General features: G+C 38.7%; 1 protein-coding gene across 1 annotated transcript in view; it reads right to left on the reverse strand.

Moving 5' to 3' along the window:
• Positions 1 to 18,101, reverse strand: part of ADCY2 (adenylate cyclase 2) — a 214,011-nt gene extending 195,910 nt beyond the window's left edge. Inside the window, exons 1-2 of the mRNA XM_026841391.1 lie at positions 18,054 to 18,101; positions 17,436 to 17,633 (exon numbers count right to left, since the gene is read on the reverse strand). Coding sequence (XP_026697192.1) covers positions 17,436 to 17,633; positions 18,054 to 18,101 — 246 coding nt within the window. The remainder of the gene's footprint in view (positions 1 to 17,435; positions 17,634 to 18,053) is intronic.
• Between the last annotated feature and the right edge of the window lie 1,233 nt (positions 18,102 to 19,334).

Raw genomic sequence — 19,334 nt, forward strand, 5'->3', positions numbered from 1 at the left:
CAGGCGTGCATCAGACAAATCACTCTTTTCCCTGGTTTGTTGATTTACATGTCTTGATACTGGCAGCACTACGCTGCAGGTGAGGAATCACACATTTGATAACCTCATCCAAATGAGAACTCTCCAATTTCTTTCTTATCTCTTTTCCTACACTATTTAACTCTTTCAGCCAACACCATAAACGCATCTCTGAGGCAGCCACAAAGGCTTGTCCAGCTGGAAGAGCTGCCAGATCCGGCTCTTCATCAGGAGAATGACAGGCAAACAGCAGCAGCACCAGCTGCTCAAGGTCACCGTTAGTTCATCAGCCCTGCCCAAGCTCCAACAGGTCTGCAGGGTCCTTCTTCAGCCTGCCCGATGCGGGCTTTGCATGCCCTCTGCCACTACTGACTTTGTCTAGGCTCCCCACGCTGTAGGCTGTCCCAAATCAGCACTTGACCAGAACACTCTCTCTACAGCATTACCTTGATCCATCTCAAAGAGGTCCTTGGAGGTTTTATGCCGCTATAGAACTGCAATCAAGTAGGATGTTGCTGAAACACCACTGTGACAAGCAATCTATTCTGCTTTGTGAGGACTCTCTGAAAAACCTGAGAGGTAAATGCTTGTGATGGCCTCTAATCCACAAATACGATCCGACGAGGAATTTTCAGTACTTCCACTAAAATTATAGCTGTTGTTACAAACAGCTGAATTAATCCTCCTACAGGTAAAACCGTCACTTTTGACTATCAATATAGACAAAACAGTAGGTTTTTTGCCATAAAAGCCACTTCTGTTAGAGAAACATACAAAAGATGCCAGATAAAGTAATTCACTGCTCCATGGTACCTCAGAAAAGGGCACTGTTCCAGGGGAGAAAGAAGATATTTTATTAAACTTCATATACTGCAAGTGGTAAATTGATTCTTTCTTCTATTGAAACACCTCAAGTGGGAAGCTGAGACACTAAGCACAGGAACAAAAGCTCTTGGCTTCTGAGACCAAAGGCTTTTCTGTATCCCTTACTGTTTTTAAAAGGCTGAAATAAACAATATAAATAAATAAAACATCTTTTAAAATAATTGCAATATAGCATGCAATTTAGCCAAATAGTTCATCTCTTTGAAATCCAATGCAATCAGAGATGAACAAACATTACTGTTGATATATTTAATAACCTTTTTTTTTTTCCACCCAAAATCAATCTACTGAAGGATTCATCAAAAACCTGAATGAAATTGGTAACAGACGGTATCTGTATCTCATCTGAAATGTATATGAGTCATTCTTGTCTTTTGGGGGACTAGGATAGAAGAGACTGCTCCTCAGTCTTGTGGTTAAAAATAACTTTCCACTCATCACACACAATATCCCCTTTAATGATCCCTGCTTAGTATTACTTTCATGATGACATATTAAGCAAATGGGGACATGACACATCCTCCAAAATTCAAAGGAAGTCAGATATTTAAAATAAAAATAAGCACGTGTAACACAAGACTGGGTATTACATTACATCTAAAAATATCATATCAAGATCTAGGAAATCAAAAAAGGACAAAATAGGTGTGTGAGATGCTGCACAGAAGGGTTTCTAACTATTGCCATTCCTGGATGCTGCTCCAGGGAAAATCTCCTACTCAGCCTCAGGCCCTGTCGAACACTGGAACTGTTCCAGCTGGTTCCTCAGCTGTTCTCCTTTCTCTTAGAGTAAGCTGAAAAGCCATTACCCCCTGAGTGCAAAGAGGGTAAATCATATGTCACTTTTGCCTGTATTCATGCAAATATCTTCTCATAATCATGATAAAACACTTGCCCATACACAGTGGATTAATGATTGCAACATACTCTCAACTGAGCTCTTCTACGGTAGTTTGTCAACATTAAAACTATGTAAATGTCAAAGTGGACAACAGCAATACATCATCGGGGAATTTCTAACTGTAGTAATCTAATTACAACCTTTATAACATTGTTTTCTCACTGCAAGAGATTTAAACTGTAATGAAGAAGAACTCGAGAACAATCTTACAGGAAGCTTCTCTGTAGCTTTTAAACCCTTTCCTGGACTGGGGACAGAACAAAACCTACTGCTAGGAAGACGGATGGACAGATGGGATAAGAGATACTATTCTGGGAAAGATTCCACTCTGGATACACTGGTGGAAGGAATGAGTCCCACATCACACTTGCCCCGTTTTAAGGGTCCTCCACACTAAGAGGCATGTAGAAACAGACAGTTCCTTCAGCTGTATCTCCAGCTGTATCTCAATTAAATCAAGTACCAGAGGCTGCATCAGTGTGCTACCTACAATATCATAATGGAGTTAATTTCCTGTGTTGACAGGGTCCACTGTCAGTGATTCCCAAACCTTCGGGATCAGATAGCACTATTCATTATAAAGTGACTAGGCAGCAGGGTGGGGAAGCTCTCACAAATCAGTGGTGATTATGTGTTAATAGTACATAATGATTTCTGATCTACTCTACTATAGACTTTTTAGGCATTCACTGAAATTACATACTTCAGTCATTAAGGGGTTTTTTCATTCTCCACGTTTTTAGTATTATTTATTCTCTAATAGTAGAAACCTCTTTTTAACAAAACCTGAGAGACGTAAACGAGCATATTCTGAAAGCTGCCTAAATATTTCAGGTATGCACTATACTGCAAGTTTAAATGAAAATTAGTGAGATGATACTTTAAAAATCAGAATTAATAATTTGAAATGTGTCAGAAACGATAAACAAGTTTAACTGCATCATGAATAGACCTGCTGTGTCCCACTGCTTTCCTGCCCTCAAGAGTCTTGTCCAAAATAATGTGATAAACACCCATCTGAGATATTTAAACCAGAGCAGAAGCTGTGAATATGCTGCTTCGAAGACCTCCACCTGATAAACCAGACACAGCTATTTTTAAAGACCAACTAAAGACTGCTAATCTGCTGGCAAGCAGTGGAAAACCATGCCACGGTGGAGTCAGTAACTACAGTAGCACTGTTGCCCGAGCAGACAAAACTGCAGCAAAACTGTGGATGGGAGGCCTAAGAAGTAAGGAACAGAGACATGGCCCCAAGGAGGGGGGCAGACCTGGGCTTCCATGGGGCAGCTTGGCAGCTCTGCCTGCTTAGGCACCAGTGCCGCTGTGGTTTCTCACCCCACCAGCTGCCTAGTGCTGCCTCTTCCCTAACTCACAGCTCTATAGTTGTGAAAAATGAATAGTCCTAAAGATTAAAATTCCATAAAATAAATTCAGCACTTAAAATACTCCAGTATCTCTAGTCAGAAAAACAATGAAGCACTAGTTTGAGAGCTGAAAAATGGGATCTTCAAGTAGTAATTTACTTAATAATAAGAAGAAACCTAACTATAGCAACATTTTAACTACACAGACACAGATATAAGTCTTTCACTGTACAGTTACAGTTTAGGTGATGGCTTCTTTTGGAGGATCTCAGTGTTAAGACTGCTCAGGATAAAGGAGGGGTTAGAGCCTTGCAGTTTTAAACAAGTGTTGGAAGATATTTAGCTACTCTACAGTTCAATGATGATGATGATACTTTGCTAGTTAAGGGGATACTGAAGAGGTAACTTCACCAAAAAACATGACATTGGGTTTGTAAACTTTTTTTTTTTTTAAGTCCAAGTATAACAAAATATGGAAAGTAGACTGGGGGAAAAGCAAAAACTCCACGTTCATTACCAGTAAGTAACTAAAGCCATCTATTTTCAACTATATTTCATAAGAAGTCTTAGACAGATTTTTTTTTTCCCAGAGATTTCTTTGCTTTAAAATATATTCTGAAATTATGACAAGTTTAATGTATTACTTCATATTGCATGACTTCAACAACAGACCTTGACTAAAAAGAATTACTTCCTTATGCATATTCTGCATTAAAATTAATCTATTCAAAACACACACCCCCTCTTGCTAGCATGGGGTTTTTTTCCAAACACTTGGGGAGTCATATTAATATTAGTGTGACAAGTGTTAAATTGTATTTAAAAATATATAAGATAAATTTCAGTATGTAAAGTACTTGATGATGTGGTGTATTTTAAGAAGCAATTTCCTTAACAGCAAGAAACCTTACTATAGCCACATGACAATAAGACACAGCAGCCTGAAATACACACTCTGTACTTCACAATTGTTCCAATTTTTATAACACCTGTAGTATTTTGCAGACTGTTGTTTGCCATGCCATTTCTATCCATTGCCACTGCGTATACAAATAACAAGAGTTGAAAGTCTATTTCCTGTACACATAAAATGGGTGCTGCTCCTTGCCTACTTAACTAGGGATTTTATTTACCATCAGGTTACACTAACTAAACTACAGTACCCCTAACTAAAGACTGTATTTCTTTTACAGTTTTAACTCAACCCTTCCTCTTCACCTTTCCCTTCAGCCATTCTCCCACCGTGCTGCTGCCCAGGAACCATCTATTGTCCGGGACTGTGTGACCAACTTTTCCAGCTCCCAGAAAGAAGGAAAGCACAAGAGGAGCAGAGAAAGCTGTCTGCTAAAAACAACAGTAGTCACCACTTTCGCACAAGCCGTTACTTTGCCTGCATGCCCAGATCTCCACACTGCAGGAGTGGAGATGCAGAGTTTCCACTGCACTTGTAGGCGGCTTCTTCCACGTACTGAAACCACAGGACATGGGATCAACACCCACTGGTTGTGGCCAGTTTAACTTGCTTCCTTCAGTCTCCCTAACAACCTTTCACAGCTACTCCAGTGTTCCTCCAGCACACACCAAACAGCAGCCATCTGCCCATGGGCACAGGTCTTATCTCATGGGAACAGTGGGAGGCAGAGCCATGCACAGCAGTGGTGGGCTTTCCTCCTGACCTCAGTCCTCTCCTGCTCTCACTGAGACTGTGGCCATCCTGAACAAAGGGATACATGTGGCCTAGCAACCTCACTCTTGTTTTGATGAAACAGGTTTAAAAAACGCCGAACAAACCCACCAAAACCTTCATGTAAGCACTGCAACCAAGTTGCAAAAGTACTGAAAACTGAAACCTGACATTTTGTTAAATAAATGCCATTTTATTTATAAATTCCTATGATATGTAGTTGCTCAGCATGGTAAATAATACAAACCCTACAACAACACGAGGCAAAATTGCTTTGTTCTGCATTTCTACAGTCTGTGAAATCACTAACCTGTGATCACTACCACTAGCTAAATAGTAAACCACAGAAATTATGCAAATTCTATGGATTCAGAATTCTATGGATTCTATGGATTTCAGTGGCCACTACAAGTTCCTGCATTACTGTACAATGCCATTTACAGAGTGTTCACATGGCTTGAGACAAGCAGTACTTACTGAAATGTGATTAGACATAAACAAGCAGAGGTGAGAAGAAAAGGAATTAAGAGGTATTAAAGTACAGATTCTTTTGCTAGACTCTCTAGAGAACCATCTGCCTACATCGCCAATGAGTATGAAATTTTTGTGATCATCTAGAGCAAACCATGTGGTAGTATAGAAATAAATACGATTCATGCACGATAATGTGCATTTATTGCAGTTTTCTGCATTTGGGGCTTTGTTATCAATCAGGATTTTGCCTTCCAGACATCATCTGAGCAAAGCAACACGATCTTTCTCAATTTTTCTCGTGCACCAACCTGACCTTTTAATGGAATTTAATATACAAATTAATGTCATGTGGACAATGTGCTTTCCTTCCCTTGTCAATACCCTGGGTCATCCAGCAGATCTGAGAGTTTATTGCATTGGACCTGACCCAAAATCATATCTGATATTCTTATGTAAGTTTTTAAATGCTGAGTAAATCCAGGTTACAAAAAGAAGAAAATAAAAAGTATCCATGTGTATCTAAGTAAGAATGCAATCTCATCTATGTGAAGGTCTTTTAAAACACTGTATTGTACTTGTTTATATATGCATGTAAGTAATATGTACAAACTGACAGGAACTGTCATTGAATAACATGCAGTCATAATGGATCATCAGAGTGTGACATGAAAAAAAAAGACTTACTCAAATTTAATAGCCATAAGATTATTTTTTTTTAGTTCTTTATGGAAAGCAGCAGTTTTCAGGCACACGTATGTTTAATACAATATATTTAGATGTTTATCTTCTTTTTTATGAGAGACTGTTTAATCCATTTCCTTCATCACTCTAAATTACTTGGAAAAAAAAATGATGATCAAGACTCACAACAGCATAATAAAGAAAAATGTATACAGTACTGTCACATAAGAAGTAAAATCCTCTTTACTTAGGATCAACTCTATCCCAAATTAACAAAACAAAACAACAAAAAAAATGGAATCTGGAAGATAAAGGCATAATCTTTTGCTTGCTTGTATTACCAACAGAAAGAAAAAAAACCCCAACCTTGCCACACAGTTTTATCTTTTCTTGTTTTGAAGGGGCAGAACTGCAAATGTGGTCAAGGGGAATGACTCTATTGAGCCCTCAGATATTTGAACATGCATCACTATCACTGTCACTAATGACACCTAAAAATTTTTATTTATGTACACTCATCTGTATTGAATGAGGCAAAAAATATGAAGACTACATTTGGCTGCAAGACAAAAAAATAAAGGGTGCTGAAAAATAACGATATATTAAAGAAAGGCTGTCTTCATTAATAAGTGGAGACACTGTCGCGGTAAATATGAGAAGGTGATGCAGACTTAGGAAGAAATGTAGGAAAGCAAGAGCTGAAAGAGGAATACAAAGGAGTTGTGAAATAACCAAAACAAGCAGAAAATAGTCAAAGGGCATTCATACTACTGATAAACTACAGAAACCATCTCAAATAGGGATATTACAACAACGAAGAAATCTAGAAAGTACTAAATGTGGAAAGAGACTGTGCAGATTACAAAATGCAAATTACTTTGCAATGCCACATGAAGACATGAGACAGGTAGATTGTAGTTACTGAGTCATCTCTCTACCTGCCATCTTGAATATGATTCTGGCAAAACAACGATATTTGCAAATCAGTCAAGTGTTACAGAAATGTAAGAAGAGACTCAGGTTTGCCAATTTAAGCAAAGATAATGCCCTGAAAAGTAAGATTTATATAATTTAGCTAAAATGGTACATACAAGAAGTAAATAAGAAAAATGTAATCTAGAATCCAACATCAGTAATACAGTCAAGTTCTAAACTGTTCAAACAAAATCTGCCAGAACAATATAATCCAAGAATTTAAGATATTACACAAAACTGACACTACTGATAAATGTCTTATTTTACAGTAAGCTTATTTTAAGCTATAAAAACAATATGAAGCTTTGTCATAGTAACAGAAGTGTACCTTTCTTTTTCCTAACTGGCACAACAGCACATGCAGCATTGCATGAAAACATGATCTATTTTTTTTAAGCCTTGTGAATGCATGCATGTGGAGGGACAGGAGGTGAATTTTTTTCCCTGATAGATTGAAAAGGTTTTCCTCCCACTGACACAGATTCTGGGCTGTGTGCAATTCTTTTGGCTTTTTGGTTGCTCTGAGTAAAGCCTTTAGTATTTCAGCTTGTTGTTTGGTTGTGGGGTTTTTTTTGGGGGGGGGTTGGGGGGTTGGGTGTGTATTATGTGGGGTTTTTTTTTAAACATATACCTGCCCCAAATCCTCCAAATCAGTGAAGCCTAGCCTAGACATTTGCTTACATTACATAATGTTTGCTGTTCTCACCCTGCAGTCCAGATGAACTGGGGCAACTCTGCCTCATTCTTGCATGAGGATGAGCAGTAACAACTACTGTGGTCAGACAAAGACAGTCTATCAATCCTTCTTAACACTCAAGCACTTTTTTATTTCTACAGAAGAAACTAAACTTTTAAAAGACACAAACAGTTCTAACTGGTATCTAAGTTCCTGTGATAGTGACCCAGGAGGCTTAGCTTTTCCACAATAATGAAGCTGGGAGATGCTGTGTCCCTCCTCCCCAGTTTGGATTTCTGAAGTAGTTACTGGTTCCCTTTTGAACGACTGCTCTTTTTGAATCTGCCAAAGTCCTCTTGCCTTTCCTGTTGTCAGCCCTTTTATCAATGTGTAAATCAGTATCATACATTATCTAAGAGGTAGAAAAATCATAAGAGATAAATTTTTCTGGGATTGTCCCTCAGAAACACTGAAGTGTTTTCTGAGAACTGGCTATTATCTTGGTCCATTCTTTTTCTCCTTCCTGTTTTTCTAGGCAGCCTATTGCTGAATTAATCTAATATACACATAAAAGCTATGTCCCAATAGCAACATATAGCTATGTCCCAAGCAACATACAGTCCAAACAATTTTGTCACATAGTAAAATAAAACAAAACAAAAAAATCATTAAACATGAATTAATCTCTTGAAAGCACATCTGTTTTCTAGTTCTCAATAAATTTACAATTTATAAAGTATAATTATTTATAACTTACATTTTAATTATATATTATTCTTAAAAATCTGAACTTAAACACATTTGAAATCATACAATAACATAATTTTGACATAATTATATTTGTGCATGTTATCTATTAAAATTATTCATACATAATTTACAAATAATATTTTTTCATATGAATATACAAAGTTTAAACACACATTTTCTGCAACTCCTACTGAGTAAGTTACATCAAATGTATTTCTACCTCTTTATCTCTTACTTTTGTAAAACTCCATAAACTTAGCACCTTGCTTGTAAACAGATTTGTAACCTTCAGACCATATGGATTTCTTTCAAATATTAGTTAATTTAAGGTAAGCAATGTTTCCTAATATCTGTATAGCACTGTATATTTGTATACTGGCAAGTGAAACCAAAAGATATTTCACAGCCAGCATATTACAAACTGCAAGCACATGGCAGGAAATTCTGTTACCTGCTTCCCAGACTAGAAGAGAAGCAATCCTCTGACAATCCAGATACTAAGATTCACTTATTTAGCACCGCATTTGTGCCTAAAAATTCATAAAAGCTACAGAAACAGGGAAAACTCTCAAACAAGTAAACTGAGGTCTTCTTACGCTGCTTAGAGGAAACATTTTTACCTTCTGTTTTATTTTTTCTTTGTGTAACAGCTCACTAACTGAATTATTACAGTACTAGAAACCTTCAAACAGAAACGGATTTGAGACAAATGGTGAAAAATGACCAAAGGTCAGGATCTATGATGATACACCCCTTCATTACCTAATTCACAAAAATAAAAACATACATATCATATCCAATGGCCATGTAAAGGTACAAGGTTTTACATGGCAGGTAGGTAAGTAAAATGAATTAGTTAAAACCAAGACACTCGTGCAGTGTCATGCCAAAACGTTCCCTCCTAGAAGTCAGGTAAACTGTCACATTTCTGAGTGGAAAACAATTCCAATGGAAGGCAAAGGCTTGCATGGCTACCCTAAACTATACTTGCTAACAAGAAATTCTGGATAGCTTCTTTAATGATTCTCTGGTAGCTCCATCATACAAGTAACTGTTAACTAATATGTACTCTGAAACTATTGTTTATTGCCTAATGTCAAATCAATCGCTAAGCACATAAAAAGCCTTATGAATGGCTGAAATTATTAACTTCCATTTGGCATCTGGGCTCTTGACTTTAGCAACATCCGAATATGATGATGTTTGAAATTAGCATTGTTTAGTTTCAGTACTCTCAAAAACATTAAAAGTCTTATTGTTAAGTGTTATTTACCATCAGAGAGAAAAATCTTGCCACATTCAGTTTTATATATTTATTTGAGACTCACGTTTTTATTGTACTTCAACGGAGTTACCCTAACGCTTCCCGTAGTAAAATTCATTCACATGACTTGCACAGCAAATACCACACCGCACATGAACTATGCAATAATCTTGATGAAATCTACAATCAGCTCAGCCTTTGTACTTAATTGTACACTCTGAGATGGAAAAATCACTACAGGAAATGGAGTAAAGAAAAATAAACTACCAGGGGAACAAGTGTTTCATAAGGTACTTCTGATAAAGGTGCAGGACACATCCAGTCTCTTCTACTTTATATTACATTAAATCTCTCTCATGACCCTTATAATGAATGCCTGAAGAGATCAGAAATATAGCAAGATTGATGTTACAATTTTTGAGACTATTGCTCCAGAAGAATGATAGAAGAATAAAAGACATTTAAATAGCTAAATGCCGTGAACTTCTATAACTCAGAGAATCCATCTCTTCAGTTTTCAGATGAACTTCAGGCACAGGGCAAAGTAAATTGCCCTTTAAACTAGTTCAGCAGTCCTCAGATGTAAGTAGTGTGTAGGAATAAAGAACTAAAAGGATGCTTCTGGATCACTGAAGTCCATGACCCTGCTATCAAAGACACTGAATGACTCTCAGCTAAGGACAGCATTCCACTGTAAAACCAATTAATTACTTTAATCCTTATTATCCTGAGCATATTAGCCACTCCACAAACCCAGTGCCCTAATGGATAAATGATTTATTCCAATTTCCAGTTTAAATTTTATTAATGGCTGGCTGATTTTTTGGGGGGGTGTATGTGTCAGTAATCCTTTATCTTCTATAGCTTCTCCTTAAATTTGATGTTTGCAACCACGGATTATCTGTAGATGGCAGTCACACCACTCTCAGCGTTCTTCTATGCTGTTGATCTACACCCAAGTCAAACTCTTCTCATTGCTTCTCACCTTTCTCCTGGTGATCTTGCTTGGCACTCTGCAATTGTTCCAGTTTCAGTTTAACTTTTTTGAATGCAGGTGACCAGAACTGTACATAGTCATCCAGATGAGGTTTCATCCTTAACTGGATACTCTGCCGTCATAACTGAGTCTTTTCTGGATGCATACCTGAATGACCCAGTGACCATCTAATGCTTCTTCTCTTCATTCTGCTTGACCCCGCTCATTTTCTACTGATGAACCATCAGCCTATAGCTGAAATTTCTGCTGTTAGTTCCCAAATGCAGGCACCTCACATTTCCTATTATTAAATTTCATCTAGTTGCTATTACTGCAGTCCTCAAGGTCATGCTTTTCTTCCCCATAACATTCTGATCTTTTGCTGTAGTATGAATCTTTTAACTCGGTCGCTAGCAAATTTCATTATAGCAGTGACATTCTGTCACCCCACCACTAGTAAAAAGCACTAATAAAGGCAAACATTCCCCAGAGAGCTCCCTGAGAAATTCAGCCAGCAATCTTCCTCCTGCCTGATGCTCTCTGAAATCACACTAGCTGCCATCTCCCCTCACCTGTATGTACAGCTACTTTAATAATGCTCATCTCCTCTAGCAGTGTTTCTAGTCTTCCATTTGACACTTAAACAGATTTTTTTTTAACAAAACTGTTTTCCTTATTAAAAAAAAAAAATTGCTCTCTTTCCATGAACAGTTATCACAATGCATTGCCATGAGATACCAAAGGTTATCAAAGACACATTAGCTATGTTAACAGGGTGTTCCAAGGCTACACACACTATTTTACTACATTAATCTACTATATTACTGATTTTAATGACTGTCAGGTCTCTAATTGTTCAGATTTTTCCTGTCTTCTATACAGATATAGCCATACCAGATGTAATAAACAAATTTAAATGTCTTGCTATTAAGGCTGTGACTTCATATGTCTATAAAAAGAATTAATATTAAGATAAAAATCATCTATCTTCCCCTTCCTCAAATATAACTGCAAATATGGCTTATACTTGGGGATTGTGGGTTTCTTCCTTTTCTACACTGCACCTACTCCTAAAGTGCAATATGATCTGCTGGGCAGTATCTTCCCCTTTCATACAAGCCTCCTGGTTTTCCTTATGTCCTTTTTCAAGTGATTATTCACCTACAAAGTACTGAACCATGTTCCTACAAGATTTAGTTCCTTTCTCAGGATACTCATTCCTGATAGTCTGATTAATCTTTAACTCCTCACCTGGAGTACTGTGTCCAGCTTTGGGGCCCCCAATGTAAGAAAGATATGGACCTGTTGGGGTGAGTCCAGAGGAGGGCCACAAGGACGATCAGTGGGCTGGAGCACCTCCCCTATGAGGACAGGCTGAGAGAGTTGGGGTTGTTCAGCCTGGAGAAGAGAAGGCTCTGGGGAGACCCTATAGCAGCCTTCCAGTACTTAAAGAGGCTACAGGAAAGATGGGGATGGACTCTTTATCAGGGAGTGTAGTGATAGGACAAAGAGTAATGGTTTTAAACTGAAAGGGCAAATTTACATTAGATATAAAGAAGAAATTCTTTACTGTGAGGGTAGCGAGACACTGGAACAGGTGGCCCAGAAAGGCTGTGGATTCCCCCTCCCTGGAAGTGTTCAAGGCCAGGTTGGACGGGGCTTTGAGCAACCTGATCCAGTGGAAGGTGTCCCTGTCATGGCAGGGGTGTTGGAACTAGGTGATCTTTAAGGTCCCTTCCAACTCAAACTATTAGATGATTGAAAACATGAGAAGTCTCCCCTGCATTCCAGAACCTGAGACAGTGGGACAGCTGACAGCAACTCATCCTTACTTTCCTGTGCTGCAGGGACTTCACTGACACCCACCCTGTTCTTCTTCTCCAATGTCTAACTCATTAATTTTTTTACAGTGCTTAACCACACGACACATTATTAATAATTTATGGCAGGGCTCACTTTAGATAAGGCAGGTCCCAAGGCGCTGCAAGGTGCAGAAATCAGACCCAATATAATTCTGTATGAAGAAAATTATTCCCTTTCCGCAGAGCCATCAGCTTGCCCCACTGCCTAATACAGGAGCTAATTATCACAACCACAGAATCTCTGTGCAGGCCTTCACCCCTCAGCACGCAGTAGACTGATATCCTCAGGTGCCAAGAGAGTATCTAAAAAATTAGAATTATAAATACGAGTACAGAAAATTTTGCCCACCCTTTGTAAACCAGGGCTACTCCAAGGCCTGAGTTGAACCATTCCACACCAACACATTAAAACAAACCAAAAGAAATGCTTTAGATTCAGCTCAAAAAGTAGTATTTAGGCTAAAATAGCCTAACATATATTCTAAGCACATCACTCCATGGATATTGTTTTTTGGAAACCAGAAGTGTCAAATCCTGCTTGAAGTAATTTCTGTGCTGTAACTGAATACAGACAAGGAGGAACACATCTGGTGCCTGGGCTGTGCAAACATATTTATAATTAAGTAGAATTGAATACCAAAATCCAGCAATGATAGAATTCATTAGTCTAGCATAATGCTGTATAATTACTCTCTTTTTTTTATATCATCCACTGTATGCTTTAAGAGCTCTTTTTACCCACTGATATCAGTGTGCTATGACATATTTATATACACCCTGTATAAAAGGCTGAGGAAGTATTAGACATGTCAGAGGATGATATGGAAAGGCAACTTTTGTACAATAACTACACTGTCAGTGAAACAAGAGGAGACTCTACAGATAGGTACTGGATTTACATTTTGTAAGGGAAGGTGCTCCTTTCTATAGTAGGGAAAAGCCCTAACATGACAAAATCAATACATCACCTTTTTCCACCAGTACTACTTCCTCAGCTTGCTGGCCTTGCGTTACTGGCCCTCCACCAAATACACAATCACGGGGACCTTTCTAAGCATTGCCCTTCGGTCTTTCTGCACTGAAATAATCTTCACACATTATTGCTTACACTTTAGATCTGAAAAGAACTGCCAATAGGCAACTGCTCTCTCTGAGCCTCTGCATGACTTCCTTTGCTCTCCTTATTTCCTACCAACACTGGCCAGGCATCCCGCAACTCCTACCAGACAGCCCAGCCTCCCTCCTGGGCTGTAACACAGTGCAGTGTGTGTAGGTCCTATCAAAGCATCCTAGACCACCAGGGAAAACCAGGGGCTCCACAGCCACGTTTGGCACTGACGGAAACTTGGGCTGACACCAATGAGAGAGGGTTGCCACACTTCCTTAAAAAAGTTTGTCAGGTTCCAAAAACATTTGCCATCACTGTCCTAATTTTTTTCAAATAAAACCATCTTGCTGCCTCACTCACGCACTCTCCATCTCCCTCTCAGTGCACTTTCTCCTCTTCATTGTTCATACAGAGGAATAAAAGAGCTTGGACTAACTTAAGAGGTAAGTTAGTTAGCAAGGTTGATAGTACAAACATCCTGGCTGCTCTCGCAGATGGGTTTGTGATTATGACCATGCAGCCCAGTGACAATAACAGCCTTCGGATCAGGCTCAGCAGGCAATTACAGAGCCAGCACAAGGCTTGCAGATCGACCCAAGGGACGGAGAAACCACCAACAGCTGCACAGCCTTCCCCCTTCAAACAGTGGCCAGATACCTACCTGATAATAGCTGTCTCTCCAAAGCTGTAGCTACAGCCAAACAACAGACAAGGAAATGCAGACAGATAAAAGCAGTCTGCAGGGACAGCAAAAAGATAGCTGAAACCAATTATGATTTGCACTTATTTCACATCAGCCCACAGGTTTCTAACAAAAAAAAAAAAGAGGCCCTGACCAGCCACTTCATTTCCAGCCCTCTACCGTTTGTGAAAGTTATTTGAGATATGTGCCTGCAGGCTCAGGAAGAACTGCTCTGCATTAAATATATATTGAGTTCATAACCAAAATAGTATCTCTGAAGTGGTATTTTTATTGTAAACAAAAGCTGCAAAAGTTCACACCTAAGGTTCCTTCAGACAACAGAGAAAAACTGCATTTAGCAGTTGCAAACATCCAAGAGGAACATTAAAATCATTAAGCCAAAATTTAAAGGATGCCGGGTTGTCTTTTAAAAGGAGAAGGCTTGTGCACAAACAAGAAAATAACATGTTCTTTCTATAAACTGTGGTATGCAGAAAATTTATCTTTCAATAGTTACTAGTACAGTTAAGAAATGTCATATTCTTGACAAGCTTAGGATTCGGAAGACATGGGAGATACAATAAAAAGAGTATTTTAAAATTCTGCTGGACCAGAACAAAAGTTAGGCTGTTATTCAGTGAAAATTAAAATAAAGGACCTGTTTAGTAAATAAGTGTGCATGAACAGGCTCTTCTTTTTACTTTCATAATTTTCTAATTTTAACAAAGATATATTTGAAACAGAACTAATTTCAATTTTACATGGTTTCATTTGTTTCATAAAAAGCAGAAAAAACCTACAAAAACACCCTAATAAACCACGCAAAATAGTTTTGAAATTCAAAAAATGCAAAATCTCAAAAAAGAAACTGCCAGTGATGACTGAGGAACGATTTTTCAGATTCGCTTTCACATTTCATAAGAGAGAACACTGATTATTGACCCCCATATTCTTGATGCAGAGCAATCAAAACATGAGCGTCACAGGAATACATGGCCGTATCTTACTGTTCACGGTTCTTTACAAATGTTCAAAACCATCAAACCTGCAATTAGCCTACTATGTAAGATGTCCAATTCCCAGGATGATTCCCGTATTTCCTTAGTGTCCTGGGTTTGAGCGAGCGGCTGCACGGTGCTCAGTTGCCCTCTGAGCTCAAACCATGACACTCAAGTCTACTCTTAACTGACACTAGGCAGAAGTATACCTACAAAAGTGATCACCAAAACAGTGCTGCTATTCAAAGGGGAAAAAGAATGGTTATGGGGAAGTGAAGGGTCCCACTTCAGGAAGCCACATGACCTCTGACTCCCAGCAGTGGCCAGGGGCCACCCTGGTACCGGCCCTCTCCCACCAGTTGCTGAAGCCACCTGTATGGTGGAGTTAACGCACGTATCTACAGCCCGGCCGAGACTTTCTGGACAAGCCCTGCCCATGGAGCCTGGGCAGCTGCCCAGAGCCGGCTGCTGCTGGCAGAGCAATCAGTGCAGCTCCCCCCCAAATATCCTCTTCTCCAAGCAACACTCACACACAAAGCAAGGAACAGACTGAAACATCAGAGGACTTGTGTCCTGGCAACCTGCGGGAAGACAATGCCTTTTCCCAGAGCTCTGCAGCCCTTCCTGCCTCACATGGCCAGGCGCGTCCCTCAGATGCTGTGGGAATGCCTACATTTTCCCTAAGAGGAAGGCAAGGCAGGACAAACCATCTTCACAGGACAAATACAACCCCAGGACCAAGACATCATCATCACTCTTAGATCTCTTTTATGCCACATGCTTTTGAAAATCATTATCATATCTGTCAGATAACAAAATTAAACTCAGTAGAATTTGCAATGAGCAAATAATATGGCTAATTAAATATCTGCATCTAAGCTTGAATGCCTGAAACCTTCTACCACACCATCCCGCAACAGGCAATGAAAATAAATAAATCAAAAAAGTAAAACCACGTGAATTAGCTGGACTTGATATCACAAAGATACAGGGACTCCTCTGGTGAAATCTGTATCTAGAGAAAAATATTACATGTTCTGATTTGCTTTTTATTAGATGCAAGTGTGGCCTGGTTTGCTAGTTTCAAATACATTAAAAAAAAAAAAAAAAGGCAGGCAGTTTCATAGTTAATTAATCCCTGAACCTCCCAAGAAAATGAAAATATAAAAGTCACCCACAAAAAGTAAGGGCTCCAAAACTAATATTACCAACATACACCAGTAATTTAAATAATTTAAATTAAAGATTTTAAAGCAATTACTTGCATACTTAAAGTTCAGTATTTGCATAAGTCTTTGCAAGATCTGAATAACTCAAGGAATTTGTTTCAAGTTTATCTTAAAGACCTAGAAGGCACCCCAGATACAACACTACCATTTAAAGGTTACAACAAACTGATGGAATCAGCCTGAAATTTTCAGAAGACATACTGATATATTTAAAAACTTTTTTTCTGGCCTTTGAAGGGTTTTACAATTATTATATCAGGAGTACTCTCATGTAGAGAGGCTTGGGAAAAGAATATGGCAGAACACAGAAGAATCTATCAGGTGCAGCGGTTGGATATTGCACATCATTTATTCATATTTCAAAAGTGCTGCTATTAAAATGTAATTATATTTTTGCTTTGTATTCATTACAAAATTTTAAAAATGTGAAGGGTACTTCATTGTTTCTCTACACATTTATTTCCCTAGAAATGCAAGGAAACTTCCAGTCTTTTTTTTTCACACATTGCTAGAGAACATCTTGAAGACCACAGAAAGTCTACACTGAGAGCCCGAACATTTTAAGCTGAAGACAGCATCAGCAGTCTTGAACAAAACTGCTATTTCTGTCATGTTAACTGGTCACTAGAATAAAATATTCACTATACAAAGAAGTTGGTGACTGGAATCAAATGGTCATTATGCAAATGAGGTTAAAAATATAAAAGCAGAATCCTTCAAATATTTTCATATCCTAAGTATGCATATCTCTTTGGTATTTCTAAAATAGATGCAGGGAGTCTCAGCCTGCAAACACTTAGAAAGGCATTTTATGAGATGTCTCACAAAAATTAATGTGAATACTTTTGCATAGAATGGTTCTTGGAAATGTACCCAATAATAACTAATAATAATGACAGTCTTACCTGGTCCCAGGGACAGATGATTCCTCCAAAACACATAAAGAGATATCCCATGGCAACAAGACATACCCAAACCACCAGAGAAAATATACGAAGCAGCTTCTTAAATACAGGTTCTACGCAGACAAGGATAAATATAGCGAAAAAAATTGCTAGGGCCGTTGGAACAGTTATTAAAAACGCCACGTGGTCTTCAATTTCCTGGAAACAGAGGAAAATGAAAAGGAAGTTAAAAACTAATGTACTTAAAGGTCAGACAGCAATAATATATCTAAACTGACTGCACACAGAGGTCTCAGAAAGACATGACTGAATATCAAAAGTGAGTTGAACCAAAACAGGATTTCTTTCACTGTAAGAAGCTGTTATGTGGAGCATTAACTTCATAAACAACTATTAGCCAAACTACTGCATGGTACTTCTTTTATTAAATTGAGTAATATATTAATTGAAGCAGATTGAGAAAACTGTAAATCACACTACAGTAATGCACAAGGCCCATAGGACTGAGCAAATTAAAAGACAAACCCAAACTGCAGAAGCAGAATAGCCTTTCTGCTCCAGAACTCAAAAGATTTCTGTGATCCATGTGGTTTGCAGGTGAAATTCAAGCACACCTACTGAAGACTCAGCTGTCAAAAATGCCTGCCAAATCAATTGTGTGTCCATAACTCTGTAAAAGCCTTTTTGACTGTGATATTTGCCAGGTACTATATATTTTGCTCCTGTTTGAAGTATTTATCTAGAAAGACAGGCTCTAGATTACATATATACATTTTCTCCTAGCAACTGCTTACTTCAAAATGTGCAAACACCCTGAGCAAGAACTAGAGTATAACTTGAAGTGACATTCAGAATAAACAATATTTAAATTTATTTACAGAACTTCCATAGAAGTTACTACACTAATATCTTTAAATCACCTAGCGATGGATGCATTGAAAAAGAATAAATATTTAATTTTATTTTCCTGTATGTGTTCAAAAGCATCTCTGGTTGAAGTACAATGATACTATATCAAAGTCTGGGCAAAGGATCTTATTTCCCCAGCTGTTACAAATTCTAACAGTCTCTTTTGTAGCAAACAGGCCCCAGATACTGCTGTTGCAACAATATAAAATCCTCCACTAGCCACACACTTCATGCAGAAAAGCCTATTTTATTTTCATGCTGGTGAAATCTCGGGAACAATCTGAAAGTGCCTATTTGATGATTTGTAAGATTCCGAAGCAAAAAGTAGTAACATTTCTTCTTGCCTTGCTTTGTAGTTGCTTTCTTAGTGCCCTGATAAATCCTGTTTATTGATGGGTTTTCAACTTAAATACCTAACATTTTACTTAAAAGCTTTTCAATGTGACTTCTCCTTCCTCATAAGACTTACTACAGTTAGAGCAAAACTGAAAATTTACAAGTAAATCTGTAAATTTGCAAAAATTTACAAATGTTGTCAGCATTTTTGGGGGGTTGGTTTTTTTTTCTACAGATCCAGCGAGTTTTGCGCCTCAACCCCTACAGAGATATTTGCCGTAAGATTCCTTCCCCCTCCTCTCTTCAAACGTCTTTGTTTTCCTTGCGGCCCTGCCTACAGACGCCCTGCACCTCCCAGCTCCCACCCGCCGCTCAGGCAGGCCTGCCCGCTGCCCCCTGCACCGAATCCAATACCACCGCCCCTGTGGCTACCCCACCACCGGCAGCCCCTGCCAGGAGCCGCTCGTACATGCAAACCCGCTACTGAACATCAAGCAATAACCGCCGCATTTCAGCAGGAGAGGCAAGGCGAGGCGAAGCTGACACGAGCAGCCACCGCCCTGGCAGGTTCAAACCAAGGCAAACACCAAGATATCGTTCACGTACCCAACCGCCCAACAGAAGGCAGCTCATCTTTCAACTCTTCTTATTCTT

Source organism: Athene cunicularia (genome assembly GCF_003259725.1).
Source record: "Athene cunicularia isolate RWA chromosome 2 unlocalized genomic scaffold, athCun1 chr2_part1, whole genome shotgun sequence".
NCBI classification, from domain to species: domain Eukaryota; kingdom Metazoa; phylum Chordata; class Aves; order Strigiformes; family Strigidae; genus Athene; species Athene cunicularia.